This window comes from Perissodus microlepis, chromosome 1 (assembly GCF_051167445.1).
Source record: "Perissodus microlepis isolate ML-2025 ecotype Zambia chromosome 1, ASM5116744v1, whole genome shotgun sequence".
In the NCBI taxonomy this organism is placed as follows: Eukaryota; Metazoa; Chordata; class Actinopteri; order Cichliformes; family Cichlidae; genus Perissodus; species Perissodus microlepis.
In genome coordinates, this window is record NC_140461.1 from 25,054,514 (window position 1) to 25,078,963 (window position 24,450).

The 24,450-nt window shown below is 37.5% G+C and overlaps 1 protein-coding gene across 2 annotated transcripts in view; it reads right to left on the minus strand.

Annotated features, from left to right (window-relative positions):
- Nucleotides 1-24,450, minus strand: part of LOC146393898 (protein diaphanous homolog 3-like) — a 158,154-nt gene that overhangs the window by 61,362 nt on the left and 72,342 nt on the right. For both annotated transcript variants that reach the window (XM_084936855.1, XM_084936850.1), the window contains 3 exons: nt 16,833-16,957; nt 11,309-11,473; nt 3,016-3,151 (listed from right to left, as the gene is read on the minus strand). In XM_084936855.1, coding sequence (XP_084792981.1) covers nt 3,016-3,151; nt 11,309-11,473; nt 16,833-16,957 — 426 coding nt within the window. The remainder of the gene's footprint in view (nt 1-3,015; nt 3,152-11,308; nt 11,474-16,832; nt 16,958-24,450) is intronic.

Genomic DNA, 24,450 nt, shown 5'->3' on the forward strand with positions numbered 1-24,450 from the left:
AGATTCAGGTCCCATTTGTCAATGCAAAATATCAAAATAAATGAGGAATGTTTAACAGTAACTTCTGTCTTCACAGCATGTAACCACTCAAAGTAAACACTGATAGTGCATTTATAGGATAGTTTGTACACCCCATGCAGTATCGCTTAAAAGTTAAATGACTTAAAACAGCGTCACGTATCTGCTTCATTTTCAAATTGAACACAATCTTTGTCCACCTCCTTTATTTGTGGTTGCAGACTCCATGTTTTCCCGCATGTAGGATACTGTACAGTACTGCACACATTTTTCCAGAGATGTTCTGTCGTTCTTTAGATAATTTTTTCCAGCTGTTCTTTGCTGGAGGGGTTGTTGCTCTACCTTCCTCTTTAAAAACACTCCAAAGGTGTGCTGTTGGATTCAAGTCAGGAAATGCACCAGCCAGGTCGTAGTTTTACCTTTTTTCTTTTTCTCTGATTTTGGCAATCTGCTGTATTATCATGCTGGAATATCATTCTTGTACCAGGCTACTGGAGAGTGGGAGGCATGCTGTCAGAAAATATTTTGTCTTACATAAACACGCATTCATGGTGCAATCTATAAATGTCAACATGTCCCTATCATCACATTCCCACCTCTATGCTTCATTGTAGGAACCATGGACTCTAGAAGCCCTTGCAAGGTTAATGGCAAATATGTTGGACGTCATCTGAATTACACAAATTTATTTTAGTTTTATCTTGCATATGTGCCAAATGCCTAATATGTGAACAAGACTTTTTTTTTCTTCTTTTAAGTGGGGTTATCATTATGGTCTATTCTTTGCACTGTTTAAGTCAGGGATTTCAAACTAAGTTTAAATCATGGGCCAGACCAGTGAAAAACCCCTTTCTGTCATTGTAAGGACATTTAACTAAACAGGTCATCCATGAAATATCATAATATAAGAAAACAAAGTGCAGTTTCAACAATACATCTCCATTTTCTGCACAATACACGTGTAAAGCAAAAGGTTCTGGTACCTCATTTTGTCATTTCATTTAATTGCTTATCTATTGCATAACTATTTGATGCAGTGTGAATGGCAATGGTGGAGCTCTTTAAAATCTGTAAAACTACAGTTAGAAAGTTCACAATCCATGCCCTCATTGCACTTTTTCCAAAGCCTTTCACTGGGTCATACTGGAGTCTTTGCTGAGCCCATTCTGGCCCCCAGGCCTTATTTTTGACAGCCATGGTCTAAGCCGTCACAGAAAATCTGATTTTCAATGATGACCCCTGTTTCAAGTCTGAAGCACTTGTCTGTCTCAGAAAGATTGTGACACACTGTCAATATTGTCATTTTAGGAGGGCAAACGCTAGAGCTCTGATTGGTAGAACTATGGCTTCTTCTATACCTCCTGATTACTGCAGCAAATATATTTCAGTTGATTTTTTGAGGGTCACCAATCTTCTTTTTATCCTTTTTCATCTTTCTGAAGTCTCACAATGATTTTTTCAAGTTATCAAAGCAAGGCGCAAACACGTAACTATTCACATTCACATTGGATTTTATGACCATGTTCATGCAATTCAACTGTGCGTTGAATTTAATTTCTCATTCATGTGTCAGTTAATTCACTTGTAGTGCACTGAGTTTCTGCTCTGATGGATGTGTTTTAAAGTATTTGCTTTTGTTTAGAGGAAATACACTACTTTGAAATAATGCATTTATTGACATATAATGCAATCACATGACACTTAAGTGATACTGCACAGGGCAGTACTCACTCAAGTCACAAACTGAACAAGATTAGGCTTGTGAAACTTGCCCCATCACCCAAATAATTCAAAATAGTTTCCTTGTTTTACACATATAAACTGATATATGGTGCATGTGGTATTATTGTTGAACCTACTGTGCACTAATTTTTTATTAATATGTCAAATAAAACATGAGCGCAAGCTTCTCTGATACTGCAATAGGAGTGACTGTCTTTTAAAAAAAAATATATATATATCATTTCTCCAAATCAGATTCTTTACTCTAATTTAGCACTTGTCTGAAAAGTGTTAAAAAAAATAAAAAGTCTATATTTATTTTTACATGTGAGCAAAAAGCATTCTGCTAAATTCTGAACAGATATCAGAAGAAACTATTTTTTCCTTTGTAGAGTAATTCTTATTCTGCTGCATTTGGCAGCTTTTCTCTTTTTTTGAGAACCAAAAAGATATCACCTTTTTGTGTGTCCTAGTTTATGACCTAGTTATCTTGAAATGTTGAAACATAAAGAAGGATTTCATTTAATTTTGGCAGTTTGTAGCATCTCCTTTAAAAGGCACTGGCATAATACTTGGCTTGCTCAGAAAGACTGGATATGCTAAGGTTACAAACACTGTGTTTCAACAAGAAGAGTTGAAAGTGCTGTGTTGTAGTAATACTCTGAATCCTGTCAAATGTTTCTGACCTCTCAAGATAGGTTAGTTAAAACGTGAACTTCTGTAATCCTTGTAATATTGTAAAAAAACAAACAAAAAAAAAAAACACTGTCTACAAGGGCACAAATGAAAATAAAGCAACACAATAAAGCTCATGTCTCAAATTTGTGTTACTATGTAATAGTGGTTTAATAATGCACGGGTCAACTACATTTGATGGCTTAATTGGTTTGAAATAATTAAAGTTAAGACTGTAATTTCAACATGAGCGATATGGCCAGAGTGACAGTTTAAAATAAAAGCCTTATGACACGCTTTAATATCACATAATGGATATTATTTTAAACATTACTTAACTACATCCATCAATCAAAATGAGATGACAGATTTTCTCTACAGATGTGGGGGTTTTATTTTTATAGTGTTGAAAACTGAATTGTGAGAAAATAGCTGTCAATTTTAATCCATTAAAATTTGGGCTGTATGTTATAAATGAGATTCGTTGTCTTTGAGTGATCTCTTACACCGTTTGACCCTAGATTGATTCAGCACACGGCTCTGTAAAAGGGGTTTATCGTTGCAAGAGTTGACAGGCAAAGCAAATTATGCAGTCTTTACCTGCATTGACTTCCAGCAACCTCCTCTTCTTCTGCTGTCTCTCCCGCTTTTCACGCTCTGCCTTCTCCTTTGCTGCCCGCGCTCTCCTCTGTTTCTCCTCCGTCTCCCTCTGCCTGAAGTTCTCTTTCAGTGCTTGCTGCGGGGCAGAGACAGAGAAAATGTGAGGGGAGCAGAAAAAAAAAGAGAAAACATGATGGACTGCTAAGTGGGGTTAATTACAATAGTGCTAAGCCTGTCAAAGAGGGAGGCAGCAGTCAAACCCTGATGAAATCTTTATCAGGCACCACTAAAGTCAGATGAAGCTTCTTAGCTGCACTGTGATTCAAGTCTTCTGAGACACAAAAAAAAAAAAAAACGAACTTCATATCACTGAATTCAGAGACTAGATTGATGAGATTGATGGAACAATGATCAAGGAATCAAGAGAAGCTGATGATTACAAGCAATTCTGTTCTTTGACTTTGAGTTGTAGCAACGTAGAATTTGATTTTGCTTTACATTTTTTCCCTATAATTTGTCCTTTTCATCACATACAGACAGCATTACCTTACTGCAGAGTGTAAAAACATTTTTGAAAGGTAAATTCTTTCAGTACTGTTTTAACATATACAGATTGAATGTTCAGCAGACAACTGGCCACTGTGGTAGGCTCAAAATGAAAATATGTGAACTTTATCTAGTCACGTCACAGCAGGCGAGTGTGATAGAAATGTAAACTAAACATAACACAATTCAACATTAACTGGCTGTACAACAGATACTGAGCAAAGCTTACAAGGGATTCTGTGCGGGTTGCAGCGTTAAATAAACATGACCAAAAACGGAAGTTTCTTTAAAAAAAAGTGTTTATGGTTACACAAGAATAACCTGTTCATGTTAGTTTGTTATGGAATAACTGCAGATACTTTCTTACATTGAGCAGGCATAAAAGTTAGAAAACATGTCAAAGAGTTTGCAATGTTTTATTGTGACTAAAATAACAGTTTAACGTAGAGTGATGTATTTCTAATAACCTGGCTCTCCATTTATAGCTTTTTGGGGCTGTCTATAATCTGTTTTAAAACGTTTGGTAAAGTTGTGACTGAGGCTTTGGTAACAGCAATGAATCCATCTTAAGAAGAGCAGATATTATCAGTAACCAGACTGCTAACTGGAGCATCAAATCTTTAGCAAAGAGGTTTACTATTTTTTTTTTGTTAAGTATACACGCTTAGTGATTTCAAGCTAATTAATTTGCAAGTTTAAGTGAACAACAAACACAAATATCTATGTTGATCAACCACATGGACATAGCAATAGTTTTAGTTTGTTTGCTGTACAGTACTTCTTGTACTCCAGAATATTTCTGCACCTAAGTATTATATTTTTCTGTCCTAAGAGAATTTTATTGGAATTTGCAGGATCAAATATTATTCGCTGGAGGCCTTTAAACATGAATAACCTATGTACAGTACAGTTCATACAAGTAAACACTGGTGGTTGTTTAAAATCAATATTTGGTCTTGAGTCTTTCAGATGTCACTAAGTGTTACTGACATTTAAACATGCTGATGTAGCCAAACTTCCAAACTTATGTCATTCATTTGAATCAGTCTCTTTAGGGAGAACCCGTCTATAAGGACATCTGGTATGCATCAACTATTGTAACTGCAGGCTCTGTAGTCCCTGTTGTTAAACTCCTCCAATCGTTTCAATAGCTCAATAACGCCACAGCCGAGAGACAGACTGCTTATGATTTAATAGAGTGCTAGCACGATTGCCACCCTGATCAATAGCCAGTCACTTAAAGCAAGGGAGTCTAGGCTTTCATCAAACACCCAAGTTCTCCCCCTCAAACCCCCCCTCCACTTGGTTTTTTTTTTTTTTTTACACAGCTCAGCTTGATGGGCAGGTCAGTGATAGAATAGTAATATCAAACCAACATAAATGTATACACACAAAAACACATACACAGACACTACAAGAACTGCGTAGTATGGGCACACTAAAGAGGGGCAATCACTTATTGAAACCCACTGACAACATCTTATTATGTCGGCATACAAGTGACTATAGTTGGAAATTATATGGTCAACTTGAATTCAAAACATTTCAGTATATTTGATTGTTTCAAAGGTCTTGTTGATGCTCAGAGAAATTTTCAATTGAATAAATAAAGTGTATATTACTAATAATAGGGTTGTAACTGCATACAGTACTGACACAGTGGTATGGTTTCATCACTGTTAGCCTGTGCTTTAATCCTTTTTTGCATGGCTAAATTTAACTATATATAACTGCATATAAACACTACTGCAATCCTATATAGTAAATGCTCCATGTTGGCCCCTTATTGCGTTAATCTTCCACTGGACAAACTTGAGATTTTGCTTTTTCTTATTTATAAAAAGTAATTGTAGTTGGTTATAACTTAGGAAAAACACACAATGGACAAAGTGTCTAAGCCCACTCAGCTTGTTTTGTTGTTTTTTTCCCTGTACTGTTTGGGTTTGAAGGGTGAAGGTGGCTTGCGCATGCCAATATTACGTCATAATCTTAATGTAATACAGCAATGTTACTGTCGACAGCAACAGGTAACTTTACATTGATTAACTTGACATTTCCCTTGACATTTCATCACAATCCCAAACAAACCAAAACACCCACATCATCGTCGTTGACCGAATGGTTGAAGAGTTTTAGTGGTCCTCTGGACTGTTGGGAAGATGCTGATCATCTATGCAGGTATGGATCAACTGGGTTTTCATGGTAAATTGATGCAGTGGAAGCTACTAGGCTATATAGAAGTTTGAGCTGAGTTTACAAAATGACTTTTTTTTTCTTCATTCTTTTCAACAGGAAAAAAAATGGGGAGACGGCTCCTACAAGATGAATGCACCCAAATGGAGAGATGGCTTTTTAGAAAACCTGCTAGAGTATACAAATGTGACCTGATCCAATGACAATTATCCAAAACATACTATCCCGATAATGCTATAGTGGCTTTAAGACAGATCTTTGACTGGACCAGCAAAAACCCAAGACCTAACCAATCAAATCTGACAGAGGATCTGATATTAAGAATGAGATAAAAACTGCCCTAAAGTAAGTGTTCAGAGCCTTTAGCTCATACCCCAGAACACACAAAGCTTACTTTGCTTTCAAATGTGCCTTTTGCAAAGTGCTTAAAAAAAAAAAAATCACAATACTTCTGAAAAATCTGACATCAATTAATAAATCTGCAAACATTGTTCAATATGTAGGTAACATTTTTTATTTAAGTTCAGTACATTTTGTTGTACTGTTAAAATTATATTACATGTTTACTTATCATTAAATAAGTTATAAGTAGTGTTTTTTGTAAGATTGCATGCTAAAAAAGTTCTTATTTTCTGAATAACATATTGAAATGCACTACATGGAGAAAAATAATGGGTTATATCTCCTAAACTTTGAAGTCAGCTGTATAAAATCAGGCAACTAGCCATGCAGTCTGTCTTTACAAATATTTGTGAAAGATTGGGCGATTCAAAACTGTTCACTTGAATTCAAGTGTGGTACTGTAATAAGATGCTACCACTGCAACGAGTCAATTACTTCCATCCTAGATAATCCACAATCAAGTCTAAGTGGCATTATTGCAAAGTGGAAGTGTTTAGGAAACAACATAACAATAGTGGCAGACAACGTAACAATACAAAACAGGGATTTTGTATGAGTGCTGAAGCGCATAGTGCAAAAGATCGACATCTTTCTGCTGACTGAGTTGAGACATAGTTACAAGCTTCAGCATAAAAACTGTGTGCCTGGACCTTCATGCAATTGGTTTCAACGGCCAAGTCACTCCTCTAACATTAATGTGTAGATTGCGCCATACTTCTGTCCAAATAGTGTATTAATCACAGGTAATAACAGACAATAACTGAAGCATTCTGTTAACTCTAAAATCTGTTTTAATGTATAAAAGAAATCCAAACACTAAGGAGATGTAAACTTTGATGGAAGCGTTCTCAGACGACTTAGTTAATTGTCCAGTAGCAATCAACATCAAGTTTTGTTGTTTGTTGCAGTCAGTATAAGTAAATTGTATATATTCATCAATTTATCTTTTTACAACAGTTATGATAAAGTGTTGCCAATACAGCGAGAAAAAATGATGGGAAGGGTTTAGAACACATTTGACTAAACTCACCCACATAAGTAGACAATAGCAGCTAAAAACATTGATAAGTACCACTCGACAGGCTTATAGAAATTCAGGAGAAGAGAGTATTGAAGAATAAGAGAGGGTGAGATGAATACCAAATGTCTGTGAAGCACTCAGAGCTCTCTTTTTATAACTATTTTTAAATGAAACCAACTACTTGACAAAATGAACTTTGATTTGATGGAATGACTGTGAGTTGCTTATAGCAACCAACAATTCAAAAATGACTATATTCTTAATGGGCATCTGGTAAATTAAGGACAGAAAGAATGAGGAAAAAGAAAATAGAAGAACAGGATTACCAATGTGCAGCACATTTTTAGTAAGGAACAATTAAATGATCCCAGGTTACAAGCTATGACTGATGCCTAATGTAAATTTCATCAAAACTCTTCCATGAAAAGGGCAATTTCACTTATTAAAACAAAGTAAATATACTTGTGCTAAAGCAATCAAACAGAGATGCTGCTGCTCAGAATCTGAATAGCCCTATACAGTTTAGTCAGTTATGAAATTAGTATCACTTACAGTCTAACAGATGGGACTATTTTTCTTTGAACATATATGCATCTGATATATAAAATACACATTAAAACTAACTTCACAAATACAACAATTTTTTAAATTATATATATATATAAAGAACTACAGACATAAATGGCAACTGAATAATGATAAGTGCAAATACCAGTACAGACTTTTTCCCCCCTTTAAATAATAGTTTACATCCATGGTTGTGCCTTGATGTAAAATTGTGCTTTGGTACAGTGGGGCTCTGAATGAAACAATAAATGTTGGGTGATCCATGTTATCATATTATGATGTTTAGAGGGATATTTTAAACATGCACAGTTTGGTTTCTTTTATGTGTTAACTGGCCAATTATTAAAAGGCACAAACTACAGCTGAGGATGATGGGAGACATTCATTTTTTTAAGGAATGTACAAAAGTACAAATACTCTTTTTTGCCCCTGTTCAGTATGAAAAATGGCAGGGGATTACAATGATATGATTATGCAGATCCACTGAGGAAGGATGTAGAAGCGTAAAAAACCTCTTATTTAAATCGAGATCTTTCAAAGCTGCCAACCATTCAAGAAAACAATGAGTCAGTAATAGGTCAATACTATAAGTGGGTCTGTTATATAAAAAAAGATGGCTTTTAAACTTCACAAACAAAACAGAAATGAGCAGCTAAAGATTATTACAGCAAAAACACCCTTATCAAAACAAAAATTGTTATGATTACAGCCAGCATGAAGAAGCTATGCTGTCTTACTAAATCGCAGAGGCAATTAGGAAAATAAGAATTAAAATGTCAGTGGGGACATCAGCTGAATGGAATAAAATGTTAACTTCAACACAAGTAAGACAATTTTTATTTGTTTTTAAATGTAAAATTAAAAATTATCTTCGTGCTGAAAAGTAACATTGTAATATGAACTGAGGTAACACAGACTTTAAGAGATCTTTTGATTAAAAAAAAAAAATATATATATATATATATATATATATATATATATATATATATATATATATATATATATATATATATATATATATATATATATATATATATATATATATATATGTTACTGTAATAGCGAGAGACCTAGTGATGTAGAGGAATAAAGAAAGGGAGAACCAGCTCTGTAAAATTGTCTACTGCTCTCCTTCATCACTGCAGGTCTGCTTCGCCCTCCTTCTCTCCTGGATGTCCGCCATTAGACACGCTCAATTGGATTCCTGTCAGATGTGCGGCCTCGCCCTGTGTCTCCTTCTTACGGGTGACTGGGCATGCTGCATGTGTGTGCACAATTGTGTGTGCACATCTTTGTGTGTGAAATAACTAAGCAGCTTTTTCTATAAAAAAAAAAAAAAATGCCAATGCAGAATGACATATGCGCACAAACAAACATGCACACACATTCTGCCAACAAGATACACACAGTTCAAGGCTCAGTTTGCCCCAGGCAGTGGTCTAGAGACAGCACGCACCTATTAGCATGGGCCTCGGCACGGCAGGGTAAATGCTGACACAGATCTGACCGAGAGGTTACAATGCTTAGATTTAGTGTATGCCTATGTTCGTTGACCTAGCCTTGGCTTTTCCTAAGATGTGTCTCCGTGATGTGACCATTTCAACGAATTGCTGAGAGTGTAAGCTGCTAACACCCTGACCTATCGCAGGGGAATAAATAGCTATCTTGGGAGTTTTGACCATATAATGCTAGCCTTTATAACACTTGGCTTGTTCATCTTTCACTGGCAGCATCATTAACTGTTATGTTTGGTCAGAACATAAAAGCTACTGCAAAACTCAAAACTGAACCATAGGCTTCAAATAAAAGGGATTTGAGCTACAATTTACCTTTAAGAACACAAAATGTTAAAATCTGTTTTTATTACTAGGCAATAGTAATGCACAGAATAGATCGACATCATTTAGCCTCAGTTCTGGCAACTCTAGTTATTTAAATGCGCCAAGGATAACAGCACACGTTAGTCCTGGGATCAATAGCATCAACAAAAATAAACAGGGTAGCTGGGAAAAAATTTGGGCTCTCTGAAGGGCCAAAGAGTCTTTCACATACACTGCAACATTGGCACCCTTGTGCTCTGACACCCATTCTCTTTTATAGCAAAGGTGCCGGTTGGGCAGCAGTCACACACCCCGTCGCTATAGAAATGCAAAATGACAAGTGGGTGAAAAAAATGACAGTACAAGCCAAGCTCAATAGCCAGAGCAACACAAATTTTGTGCTGTTCACATATCCTACAGTAATTGCATCATATGTGCAGGGATATATTGTTATTTCAGTTTCTGTTGCTACACATCTTGACGTACCTTCCTTTCAAAAAAAGATCCATAAGAAAGCAGCTGCATTTGTACTTTAGCCGAAGCTTCATTAAAGTTTCTGTCAATTCTGATCTAGGAACGACACTGATAAAACCCCACGGCCACTCTGCCTGAAGAGTGCATAAATGGAAAACAACAACAAGAACAAAAAAAAAGTAGCAGGCTACAAGAAAAAACGAAAGCATAAGTAATCACTATGCAGGGAGGGAGGGGAAAAAAAAGCAAAAAGGCATGAAATCCATTTGTGTGTGGGGTAGATGTTAAGTTAGGGGCAGGGCAATAACTTTAGTAGGCTAATTAGCTACTATTATCTGTCGCGCCCAGTGGCTTGTGCCACTAATCCTGCTGATTAAACACAGTGGGTCTCTGCAGCTCCAGAGCTCACAGTAGCACCAGACTGATAAGGGCACGGAGCTCAGGGATGACATAAATGTCCGGGTGGGACTGGACTACACAGGACTGGCACTGTTCTGCTTTGTATTTTGCCACAGGACACAGAACGAAGTAGAAGTTCTGTAATAAAACAGGCAGTGAATAAAAAAATAAATAATAACCCCTATTTTCAAGGGTTTTTTTCCCCCCTCTCAAACCTGAAATAAAACTCTGGCAAATCTTTCACTTATTTTGTGGTTTGCCTTTTTGCTTGTATTTTTTTTTATTTATTTATTTATTTATTTATTTATTTATTTATTTTTTGGGGGGGGGGGGGGGGGGTAAATGCAATCTTGACCACCAAATACAAAACGACACATCTAGAATAAGCTGCTCCAGCTTTGGGCTTTAACTTCATGGATGTTGGACAACTAATGAGTGCTTTATGGTTAGAGCTATTTTTTATCTATCACAGTTTTAGTATTAGCAATTCTGTCATTTCTTAAAATATGTTAACAAGAGGCAAAATGAAAATGCACCCATAAATGAAACACTCTTAAATAGCATTAAAAACACCAGCTGATATGAAGTAGCACTGCAGTATTTCTCTTAATGTAACATTGTACCAAATGGTAAATAAATCCATTCAAAAAAAAAAAAGCACATCTTAATATGAGACAGGCTGAGTCATTCATTTCTCATTAAGACATATATAAGTTCCTGTAACACAAATATTGTCTAATCCCTGTGTGGATTTAATAGCAGGACAGGTTTAATGAAAAGTCAAAACATTATTCAATATGCAAATGTCTCCAACTCCACACAAGATATTAAAAAAATAAATATAAAATGAAGGATTGCACCATGTACTCACAGTGAACATTGAACGGAAGTTGCTGAGATCAGTGAACAGCTCCTCCACAGAAGTCTTCTTAGGATCAATAGCAAAGTACTCCAGCAGGTTCTGATACAGCGTCTCCATGTTGCCGTGCATGATCACCAGCTTGTCATACTGCTCCCGTGCAACTTTGCTGAAGCTGTGAGGGTTGTGGTCAAGGTCATTGTTACATTTCACACCAAGTATCCATTCAAGGCTGATGAGAGCATCTCCAACTTGACAGCAAAAGTGAGAGCCATTCCCTCTTGTTGTTGCAAAGAAATTAAGCTGGAAATAAAATGCAGATAAACCAACATTGGCATTAAGAGCTCTCAGTCAGGTCGAAGTGTGTGCATTTTACACTACTCCATTTTTGCTGCACTTAAAGTTCATTCTACTTTAACGTTAACCCTGCCCACCAGTTTTTTCAAAGCCTAACTAATGAGATTATTGCTTACTGAAAAAGTTAGTGTAAACACAGTTAAATAGATGTGTTTGCATTTAACTCTGCTCTTGGCTCTGGATCACTTCCAAATTCTGCAGCAAGCACAGTATTACTCTTCTTAGGATTTTTAAGGCAACAAGTCTTTGCACTCTAAAATGCTTGAAGAGTGCAAGAGTTGGGCTTTACACAAAATGGTTATGTCTTCAACAGTCTGACCTAGCAAATACTGCAAATACAAGTCTGACTTGACTTTAAGATGAAAGAGCAATACAAGGTCCTCCTATCTGAAGCGCAGGACAGCTTTGCTACGTTCGTGTGGATGAGGACAAATGGGTAATGGTTGTGTCAACATGTGCTGGAGAGGTGTTGGAGGGGAGGGGAGGGGGGGAGAGTCAAAGTACTAAAACGCATCAAGTCCACCAGCAGGGCATACAGTGCTGTCACCACACACACACAAACTCACTATTCACTCAATGCAAAAATTTAGTAACCGTGAATTGGCTGTTCAAAATATATTTATGCTACAGTTTTATTCCCTTTCCATATTCCATAAATCATAATCCTTGCTGTCTATAATCGTACATGATGACCTTGTCAAGTGAAATTCAAATCTTTTGTTGTATGACAAAAAAGAATCTGAGATTAAAAAATGATTTAATCTGTTTTAAACTGTATGAATAATTTCTTCTTATGTCCCTAGACATCTGTCCTGCTAATGACTATAACACTGTTGTCTCAGAAGCAAGTGTGCCATGTGCATGTGTGTGTGGTATCGCACAAGTGTGTGGACAGCCTCTCTGGCTCCTATTGTGCCCCTTCATTATAGCTCAATTGATGGACCTATTTGAGGTTTGGCCTCAGTTGAATCTGGCTGGGGATGGGACTACCTATTCACAGCTGGGTAAATGCTGTTCAATAGGCACTCCTCCCAGATTGACTTGTCAGTAATATCTTTCCAAGCCAGGGGCTGGGGGAAAGAGGCATGAGGAAAGTCTGAGCAACTGACGGAAAGCAAGAGAAAAAGAAAAATAGCTGAGAGCTGCGATTGATAAGTATCGTGGGGTGTGAAATATCTCTGCTCGTCGTGTTCCCACTCTCCTGACTTCTTCCCTATTCCAGAGAAAGCAATGGTCCACTGCAGCTCATTCTCAAAGGCACCCATCTCTCCCATCCCATCACTTTTCATTCTGCCTGTCTTCATTTGATCATTCTCCTTCTTTTTCTCTCATTTTCTAATCTACCACCTTTACAAGCTTAGCTCACATTTAGAAGTGTAACACTAGACCAATCACACAGTAAATGTAAACTCAAGTGGCACATGAAGTGAAAATGGGATTTTCAATGTCACCAATGTGACACCCTGAGATTCTCATGTTTAGCTGGTTACCGTAGAATTTGCTGATCTGCAGTGCTAACATGACTGGTTCATTTTTCAAAAGGCTTCTTCAGGATAAGCAATAACACTTTTTAAATAATAAATAAATATAAATATTTGCTTGTCAAAAGTACTTTTAGAAATGTTATCTACTGTATGCCTGTAAATCTACTGTAATCAGTTTTGCTTAATTTGAAATACAAGTCTTCTTAACATAAGCAGTTAAGGGATGCAGGACGGATGTAAGTGTAAATGTAATTAAAAAGTTTCATTATAAAACTGCTTACTAATGTTGGTTAAAAACCTTAAGCCAAATTACTAAAGCAATTGGTTTCTGAATAAGAAGGAAGATAATTGTGGAGGTGCCTCATCACCTACATCATCTACAATACATAATATCAAAAAAATTCACTAGATTCTAAGAATCTGGAGAAATTTCTCTACAAAAGGGACAAGGTAGAAAAGTAATACTGGATTCCTGTGATCTTTGGGCCCTCTGTCAGCACTGCATTAAAAACAAGCACGATTCTGTCAAATTAATGCAACTCAGGAACACTTTCAGAAATCAGTCAGTGAACATCATTAATTTGCCGTCCATAAGTTCAGTAAAAGTTCTAACATCCAAAGAAGCAGCCACAGTGTTCTCTGGGGCAAAACTCATAAAATGGACTGAGGAAAAGTGGAAAACTGTTCTGTGGTCAGACAAATTGGAATTTGAAAGTTTAGTAAACACGTACACTCTGGACTAGAGAGGAGAGGGATCATCCCACTTGTTATCAGCTCATTCCAAAAGTCTGATGGTATGGAAGTGCATTAGTCCCTATGGAATTTGCTGCTGATCTAGAAAGGTGCCATCATGGCTGAAAGGAAGGCCTTACATACAGCGTAGCATAAAAAATTCAAAATTTAAATTGGAGTTCTATTTTGGATTTTATTAGCCACAATGTGGCAGTAACTTTAACGACCAGTCAATATTTCACCTTGCAATGCTCAGAGTTCATTTCCAAGCAGTAGCTAATGTTTGTTACTCTCACATGATAATGTAAAAAAAATAAAAAATAAAAAATTGTGTAACATTCATCTAGTTAACATTTTTGGTTTACAGTGGTCCCTCGTTTATCGCAGGAGTTGAGTTCTAAAAATAACCCGCGACACGTGAAATCCGTGAAGTAGCCAGCTTAATTTTTTACAATTACTATAGATGTTTTAAGGCCATAAACCCCCCTCACTACACACTTTATACACTTTTCTCAGAGAGGCATGAAAATTTTCACACTTTTCTCTCTTGTTTAAACTCTCACAAAGTTCAAACCTTCATAGAAAAATAAGTCCAGTATTATAGAATGAAACCAAAGATCAAACCCTGTTTCCAGGTCCAGAACATGGGAATAGAGCAGCTGCGAGAGAATTCAACATTAATGAATCAATGGTACGGAAGTAGAGGAAGCAAGAAGAATGAGTTGAATAAAGTTTGACTTATCTGAGTGTTTTGTTTTGCTTATTGCGCCTTATAATCTGGTATGCCTTATGGTCAGAAAAATACGGTAACTTCTACCTTCCTTTAGCATGTCCAGAAGTCCAACTATCTGTGCGATGGTTAGCATCTTCCTCTGCCTTTTGGTTGGTACCGCAGGTGCCTTCGGTGGTGCGAAAAGTTTTGTTGACATTGTGTTTGTTGGGGAAAAAAAACTTAAAAACTTACTTTAGAGTCACACTGCTAGTGATCAAAGATTTATGTAAATTTGACAAGCTTAATGCAGTCTGTACTGTACAGGAGACACGGCATGGAAGACAATGACTGACAATGGTCTACATTCGATCAGGATGCAGAACTCAATGAGCTGTCAAAAAAACCAAACAAACAAAAAACAGCATGCAAAATTGCACACAAAAAATCTGCGAAACAGCGAGGCTACGAAAGGTGAACTGTGTTATAGCGAGGGACCACTGTACTGTGCGTCTGGGGTCTTATTTTGACACCAGACGCCTCATCAATAACATGTGTTATTCGTCTACATTACACTTTACCTCCAGTTTTTCCATTTTTACCAAAAGAGAGTTCAGAGTTTTCATAGTTTTTAATCAGTGCTAAGACATCAGGAATTGAAAAGCAAAGTAGAAAAAACACAGAGCTGTCAGATCCATTCTCAGTGAACCTTACTGTGTTGCACTCAAGTTCTTTGCTAACTACTACAGCACAAGCCATCAGTGCCCCAACCCCTAGGCTATTGATCAAAACTACATGAAGGAGGCTGGGTGCAAGGTGTATTATTGAACACATACTTACTCACCTGGCCTGAGACATACCTGTCAACCTGATCCTCTAGAACTACCTCAGAAGACAATGAATCATTTACACTGCTGTCAAACAAAATGTAGACCGATGTCAGCAATGGACTTCAATTTCCCACGTGGGCAGACAAATGGTAAAAAGAAATTACACATTTGTGGCTTCAAAAAAAATTGAGTGAGGGACACTGAAAACAAAAGACAGAAAGTCAAACGCAACCTAATTCACATTCTTTAGCTTCTCTCTTGATTTTGAAGATAGCCTCAGTCTTAAGTACACTTCAAAAGCAGCTAAGAGGGGTACTGGTACAAAACTTGACTGCAGAATGGGATGCCACTCATCACTTGTGCACATCACTGGAAACCAAGAGAGGACGGGTGGGAGGACTGTATATTCTTCTCTCCCTTTCTACTTAAAAGCATATTATTACCTTTTTTTCCTCCTCCTTTTGGCTGAGAGGATCATTTGCCTCCATTTCACCCCATTCCTTGCATCTTGTGTGATCCCAAAAGTATATGTGTATAAAGTAGTATAAAGAACAAATTTACTCCATGACCAAAGGTTTTTGGCTTGTGGTCTTCATCATGGGTCACCATAAAACATATCACAGACCTTTTAAATAGGATAGCTATATATCCAGTGAAGGGAAATCTTAACATTTATCTTATTAAGACATTTGGGACAATTCTGTGCATCCAACTTTATGGGAGCAGTTTGGAAAATGCCCTTTTATTTTCCAGGGTGACTATGCCACGATGCACAAAGTAAGGTTCATAAAGGAGTGGTCAGATGAGTTTCAACATCCGCCTCTAACCTTACCAGTGCTATTCTGAATAACCAGGCAATGACTTCCATAGAAAGCCTTCCCAGAAAGTGTGGGTCAAATTTATATGAATTTAGACTGCAAACTAGATGTATATACAGTCATAATAACTGCTGTACGTATAATATGTAAATAGCCTAATACCTCTGTCCGTATAGTGTCCACATCTGCCATTTCACTCTAAAGCACACGATAGTTGTCGATGCCTCATTTGCAGATGTACATAGAAGCAATAAATAAAGTTATTTATACTACAAAAGACTTGTCCACATCTTTGTACTCACTGAAAGTAGGTGAAGTTGAGCCTAATTTTTTTTACCATGTTTCACACAGGTCACATCATTTAATAAGATACACATGTTAAAGATCTGAGAAGTCTTTACCATTTTTCCTGATGTTAGGTTTAACTTGTTAATTAAACCTGAAACCTGCTCCATAACCAGCCTACACAGCACCACTGTGACTTACTGTAAAGATATAAAATTCACATTCAGTGATATTCTTCGGTCTTTGTGAAGAGTTCATTACTGTAACTCACTGCATGATGGCCCACAGAGATGAGCCTATGCATACACGTGTAAAGGATATAGCCATTTTGGTAAGAAACATGTCGTTGGGGTCATCGGAGGAGGAGAAAGTCTCCAGGTCTCTCTCCAGCTGCAGCAGCTGCCTCTCCATCTGCCTGAGGCTCTTTTCCAGATTCTCTGCAGACACTGACACACACCCACATATTTTCAGACGCACATACATACATTCATAAAAGCACATGTGAGGACAACTCAATTAAAGGTACAATCAAATGCATTATTATTTTCAAGCTCTGGAAGAATCAGAATAACAACGCACAATAACAAAATAACTGGGAAAATGAAAGAAGCCAGCTTGATCGCAAAGCAGACTTATTATGGGTTCACACTGTGCCCAAAACACTGTGGGAATAAACAATGACAAAATATAAGCATCAAGTGAAAGTATGTTTAATACATAGCTGTTCATTATTCTGTTTTCCTCACAGTCGTGTGTTTGCGGTAAACAACCTAACATTAAAATACAATACCCTCGCCGTCACACAAACTGTAGTGAAAGCAAAGGACTGCTATGTTAATACTCGGTGTTGTGATACTTGATGTTGAAATACTCAATCATCGTGCCTTAAGGGCGCCGTACTATTTGAAGTCAGTATTACAGAGAAGTCGCATCAAGAGTCCAAATATGGAATCGTATTTCCCAAAGTTTTGTCCTTCAACATTTCAGGAAACTAAACACTGAATCCAGTTATTTTCAAATCATTTTAACTTTACACAGAGTTAGAATTAGTTTGAGTTAGTACAGACCAAAATGTAAACGGCTGCATTTTCAAAATAAAAGTAGCATCTAGCATATTTCAACTAGTAAACAAGTTGCAGATAAAGTTGGAGAGATGAAAAAAATCCTAAATCAGATCAGATGCCAATCAGATGGTGGCAGGTAATATACACGGCCTAAGTAAAGTCTACAACTAGAAAAACGTGGTAACGCTAACCAACACAAAAGTATTAATTAAATCTAAATCTCTCTGTGATTTAATAGGGCTCTATAGTTTCATATTTGTAACTGCACCTTAATGCACTTTTAAAACAACAAGCAGGCAAACGAAGAATACTCAGTAGTTGTTAGAAGTCTTTGCATATTTAAGGAATTCAATGCCAAACAAGCACATATTACAACAGCGAGGCTCAGTAGTTAAAAACTTCAGGAACTAGTCTGGACTGTCTAGAGTCCAAAAGTATCACCCACTGAAAATATCTGGTACAACCTGAAACAAAAAAACAAAAACAAAAAGACCACCACAAACACCCCGATGGATTACCTACTGTAACTGTTGAAACAACAGCAGCTGGTATTCAAGATGGAGATATCGCAGTCTTATCTCTTTGTACTGTTCACAATTAAATACACGATTTAAAATTTTCAAAACATTGTGTCACCAGCATTTTTGGACACAAGGCTTTACATTTACTTGGTAAGTGTGACTTCTGTGCATTACAGAGCAACAGATACAGAAGTACTGCACACCCTGAAGGCATGAAGGTGTGGCTGATTGAGTTAATATCTTTCTATTCTATTAATCCTTGGACTTTGGTCTTATCAACAGGTGCATGGATCATGCAGGTTGGAAAGCAGTGGAACGTGAAGCCTAACTTTCTGCTAAGTTGGTCATGGCTGACACTTTAAGCTAGTGACTGAATATAGCATATGGCTTAAATTACCCCGATTAGACCCCACTTGACAAAAAGGCATAAGCTGCTTAATTTTAAGTAGTTTCAAATTTCCCTTGATCCTAATACATGCTTTATGAAAAGAAAAAAAAGAGAAAGACTTTAATGTAGTTAAGCTTTCCTCTGACTTCAGAGCATAAACCCATTTCCTGATGGGAACATACCATCTTGGATTCACACACACGTTCTCTCAGACATCTTGACTCCTAATATTCTACAAAGTTTGCATTACTGAAGTTGTGCTTTTCATTTGAAGTTTAACAGAGTGTATGCGTGAACATGTGAGTGTCCACACTCGTGAAATGTACAAATTACCAGCTTATGCTTTCAGCGTGCTGAGAGGAAAAGGCAGGTGGCACTTTTCAACCTGTTACTTATAATTGAGAAAGAAGACTGAGTGCACTTCAGTAACAAGGCAGCTAAAGAGTACTTTTTACTCGTCGCGTGTTTTAGATTGTTCTGAATGCATTTTCACTTTATCGATTTTTGGATTTTAATTTTCTTTCTTCCTTCTTTTATCTCTTACTTGTATGCCTGCAATGATACCTGCGGTCAGTCAAAAGCTTTAAAGGAGCAGACATTTAAAACTCTTGCTTCAAAAGTAGATTGTGACTAATAATATCTCCATCAGAGCCGCCTTCACAAAGCAACTGCTCTGCAATTCTTTTAAAGAAATCATCCTGTTTTTATGGATAGAAGGCTCTTTAAGTATGAGTTAATGTTAATCTATCTTTGAGGAGAACTGTAGCAATGTGGAGGAAAAATATTTCTATCTCTGACTTCTGGAAGAGTTGAAATGGTTATTAGGAAGTGACACCTTATGGGACACTTATGATTATTATTTTTTTAAATCCTGAAACAACTCTCCTATGCATAAATCATAGGCCAATTGCTGTGATTACTATAGAAAAGGATCTATTTTGTTAATTCATTTTCAGTCCTGTACCTACTACTCAGATACTAATCAACATTAAAACTTACTATCAGATTAGATTCTCATTTTCAACAGTACTGATACTAACAGTGCTGTCTTGGCCTTCACACAGATGGGCACATGGCACCTGCCAATACTTTTTTTGAAAACTTAGACTCCCCCTTCAACGACATTAAAGTGTTCAATAGTTATTATAAATGGTAATCTAGTGGCTAGCACACACATTGACTGTTTAACTTTTAGCAGCTACCAAGTAGCCACATTAGCTGTCTGTTAGGTTATTATTAAGTTAGCAGGTGGTGGCTAAAGCTAGTAATAAAATGATGGTTAATGTTGGAGTTCGGCAGCAAACGTTATCAGTGCTGCTGGTCTATAAAATAAATTTAACGTGTTAATTTCACAGGATCACACAATCAAAGCACTACCTCAGAGAACATAAAAATATTAAGTCACATGGCAGCAACTTAATGCATTTAGAGATGTAGACATGGCCACCACGTCAGAATGGGGAAGAAAGGTGATTAAAGTGGTTTTGAATGTGGCATGGTTAGTCAGGCTGGTGTCAAAAACTGCTGATCTGCTGGGATTTTAAGACACAACCATCTCTCAGGTTTACAAAAAATGGTTGGAATAAACAAAATATTCAGTAATTCTCTCAGTGAAAAAGCCTCAGTAATGCCAGAGGTCAAAGGAAAGTGCCACAACTGTTTCGAGCTAACAGTAACTCAAATAATCACTTGTTACAACCAAGACATGCAGAAAAGCAACAACTGCTACAACTGACCCTCGCTTACCACAGTTGGACAATAGAAGATTAGAAAAACATTGCCTGGTCTCAGGCAACACTCAGTAGGGTCAGAATTAGACATCCACAACATGAAAGCACAGATCTATCCTGCCTTTATCAACGGTTCAGGTTGCTCTTGGCACATTTTCTTGGCCTCCATATTCACCAGATCTTAATCCAGTAGAGCACCTTTGGGATGTGATGAACAGGAGATTCTCATCAAGGATGTGCAGCCAACAAACTGAAGCAACTGTGTGATGGTGGAATGTCAACATGGACCTTGTTCAATCTATGTTATGAAGAACTAAGATAGTTCTGATCGCTCCAACCCAGTTTTTCCAAGGTGTACCTAATAAAGTTTTCAGTGAGTGCAGATACAGAATTAGGTATGTAGAAAGTTTTACTGATAATAATTGAACCATAATAATTGAAGATAATTGAAACAAAATAAAAATAGACAGTTGCCCCTAGATGGTGCTGCGTCCGAGCTCTTTTACAGAAATTCTGGCTGCCTCTGTCAGTGCTCATTAACTAATGAGAAATCTAAAAATGATCCATACACCCAGTATGATTAGTGTGGCTACATATAAAAAAAAAAAGTGAATAAACAATTATAATCTGACTCTAAATCCTTTCCTCCTGAAAGCTCAGTGCATTACGAGGCAACCAAAATCGCCTGAAGAAGGTGTGGGCAGCATTCAGACGAGGAAAGAGGCCAGACAGGCAGTCTGTTAATAGAAATGATTAAAGCCCTGTGATGATGCGGTAACTGAGAAAGGAGCAAGGGAGGGCAAGACAAAAGCAAAACAAAAAGGGATCTCATCTTTTCTTAGCTTTGCAATCTGCAGGCTTCTGTGAAGAAGCAACCTCACACAAAAGGGTATATGCATGAAAACCTAGGAACTATATATTATTTATTGTACAAGAGAAAAACAGAATCTAACACATAATTAGATCCATATACTTTGGACACTGGGTACTTTGGATAATACAAACAGGAGACACTTACTTAATACTGCTATCCAACAATATAAATACTAAATAGAACCAACATGTCTCAGTGAAGGTGCTCTGAACGGGGCAAAAAGCAAGGAGAAGAACTAAGAGATGACTGTGATGATGGATCTCTACACAGTACGTGCAAATAAGGCCTTGCATATGTCACCACAGGTCATCTGCCTTAATGCGACAATAGAGTGTCATCACTCCAGCCACAGAGTATTCAAGATGAGGCAGACTATATGTGAATCAGGGATACAGTATGCTTCAGGAGAAAACTGGCTTTTATCGGATCCTTCGCTTTAAAGAAAACACACAGAAATGTGTTGCAAAACAGAAGAGGCTTACGTCAGCCGTATACAACTCAAGACTTAGGAAATGACAGTAGGAAATAAAACATAGCAAGGTGTTTCTTTTCTCTCACTGACCACTTTGCACTTGATTTCTTATTCTGTGCATTTAAGTGTGAGTGATTTTTATGAGCAGTGGGGCCTGAATGTCTCTTTGCTGCAGAGGAGTCGGAGACAGATCTAAGATATTTTGGAAGAAGAACAATTGAAATATTTGTGGAGGTCAAAATCCATTGACATCCTTTTATTAGTCTGCTAACCTGCTGTGCCATAAATGAGACAGAGTAGAGCATGCAACCCACAAACAGCCCCAGCGCACACATAGTCACTGTATAAGCACCTTTGATATAATGAATTCTAAGAGAGAGGGGAAAAATTGACGCAAAAGCCTGATGTTTTGGTGAATCTGAAAATGTACAATCTACAGAACCACTTTAAAACAGTGCAGGACTAACATTAAAACGCACTGTACTTTCAATCTGAGGCTCATTGTTTAGACTGCATGAAACAAAACTAGAAAACAAAGCTTGAACAGTATTTTTGGAGAGCCATCTCAGTGTAGCTGAATCGTTGTGTTACTGATTAAAGATTCCCCAGGGCCATAACCAGAACAGCTTTTCCATTTTTACTACACATACATCCATAGTTCTACTAATGCAGGCATGCCTGTTTAGCAGTACGTAGTAGTAAACAGCATTTCTGTTGCTGACAGGCGGTTTTTGAAGCTGCAAGCTGAAGTAGAGTGGTTGAGCACATTAACATGTCTCCGTATTTGTCTGCTTTCAACTTCAAACTCAGCACCGAGTACCACTCAACAAGCTGCCCTAACTGCTCAAATCGGCTGCTGTCTATTATGTGTGTGTCTGTTTGCGTGTGTGACAGGCAAAAGAAGTTAAAACAAAAAGAGCCTGCAAGCAAAACCCAAAGACCAAGAACCAGACCGAGCAACAATCGGGGACCGATAGACAAATATTGACAGGCAGTTAAAGAGATACATGCAAACTGACAGAGTGAAGCAGCAGGGACTGAGTGCATCTCAATATCAGGGGGAGAAATGATTATAGGTCTAAAAAGAAGAGAATGGGCAAAAATGAGAAGACAGACAGAAAGGATCCCTGAACTGAAGTACAGGACTGGCAGAGTGGGAAACAAGGGTTGTGTTACAGTCTAAAGACAGCACCATTTACAAAGGAAGAACATATCATTACTGCTACCTCTGCTCAACCTTGTTTTCATGCTCAAGTAAGCTCTTGGGCTAGTGTATATGAATGCAATGCAGCCTTTTAGTCTGAGTACATGCCCATCAAATAGTTGTCAGACCCGATGAAAAGGAAGCCACTCACCAGCACGGCTTAGAGACAGGATCTGTGTGTCTGGATATAATATGTGAAGAGATAAGACGGTGCATGCATCTCCTAAGCTTATAGAATCATAAAGAAAGACAGAAGCACAGAAAGCAGTCCATATCTATATAGATGCAAATAAACTCAGCTTGAGGCCAGTGAAGTAAAGAGGTAGAGAAAACCTGCAGAGAGATCCAAGGACTGTGCTTTCCCTTGATCTCGCCATTGTACTTCTGCATCGTGGCCAAAGCCTTCTGGACACACAGCACAGTTGGGAGAAATAACAACACTACCATCGAGTGTTTTATCTACAGATTATCAAAGCGCCAAAACAAGGGGGAAAAAAATTGAAATCTTTATGAAAAGCAGAGTCCAAACAAACAAACCAAAAAAAAGAGTCACACATTTCATTGCATCCTCCTATGTTTTCTCCTCCTCACACCTTCCTACACTCCCTCCTGCTGAGAATGGAGCAGTGGGTAAAATCTTCTTTAGAGCAGGAGGAAACACGCTGTGACAGTGCGACCTCACACACACAAGCTGTACATTGGCAGCGGCTAACTGCTTCTTCCTGTGAATTGCCTGTGGCAATATGAACAAAGAACATGCCCGAGTTTCCTCCGACCACTGAGTCTGTCCCTGCTTGGCTGTGACCTTTACCACACTATAGAGACGCTGGCCACTCAAAGCACTTCTTCTGTACTTGTGTGTACCCATGTTTGCATGCACACCTGTGCAATACAGCCAATTTCTGTTCAAATCAACACAGACTTAAAAATGTTTTTAATCCCAGTCGCAGACATGACCTAAAACATAAGCCATCAAACCTGAAGATATGCCACAGAAGAAGATTAATGTTTGTATCAAACAGCGGTGCACATGAGATGACTGTGGCACAGATCAAACATGAAAATGATAAAATACAACGTATGTTTACAGAATCAACAAACATCCAATCCCCTGAGAGAGCAACAGAAATAGAAAGCTAAGAGTAAAACTCAAAGTAAAACAAAGGAATGCATACAAATGTTCCACTTCTTTCTAGGTAACACTGTATAGGTAGCCCTTCTGATGCCAAGCTTTCATTGCTTATGATCATATATTATATAAAAACAAAAACAAAAAAACAGGACAATATCAAACTAAATAATACTAATCTAATGTATTTTTATATTAGTGAAATATCATTTAAGATAAACAACAGACATGTATCACACATTATAACCACAATGTCACCTAACAAAATCAACAGGCAAAAGCCTAAGACAATAGCTGTGCAGTAGTCCTGTATTCATTTGCTTAGATAACGATGACTCAGTGAGGAATCAGTATGTGTCAGTATGTCGTTCTTATTTTTCTTTTCTCTCAGTGGGCATCCTCCTTCTGGCTAACAAACCACAAAAACAACACTGCACATGTGCAAACATCTTATTGAGAGGTACTGCCGCTCGTTGTCACTCACTGAACGGAGAACAGGAGAGAGGGGTTTCATGGATTCATGCATTTCTGTCTATAGGTGTTTCTGGTGTTTGTTC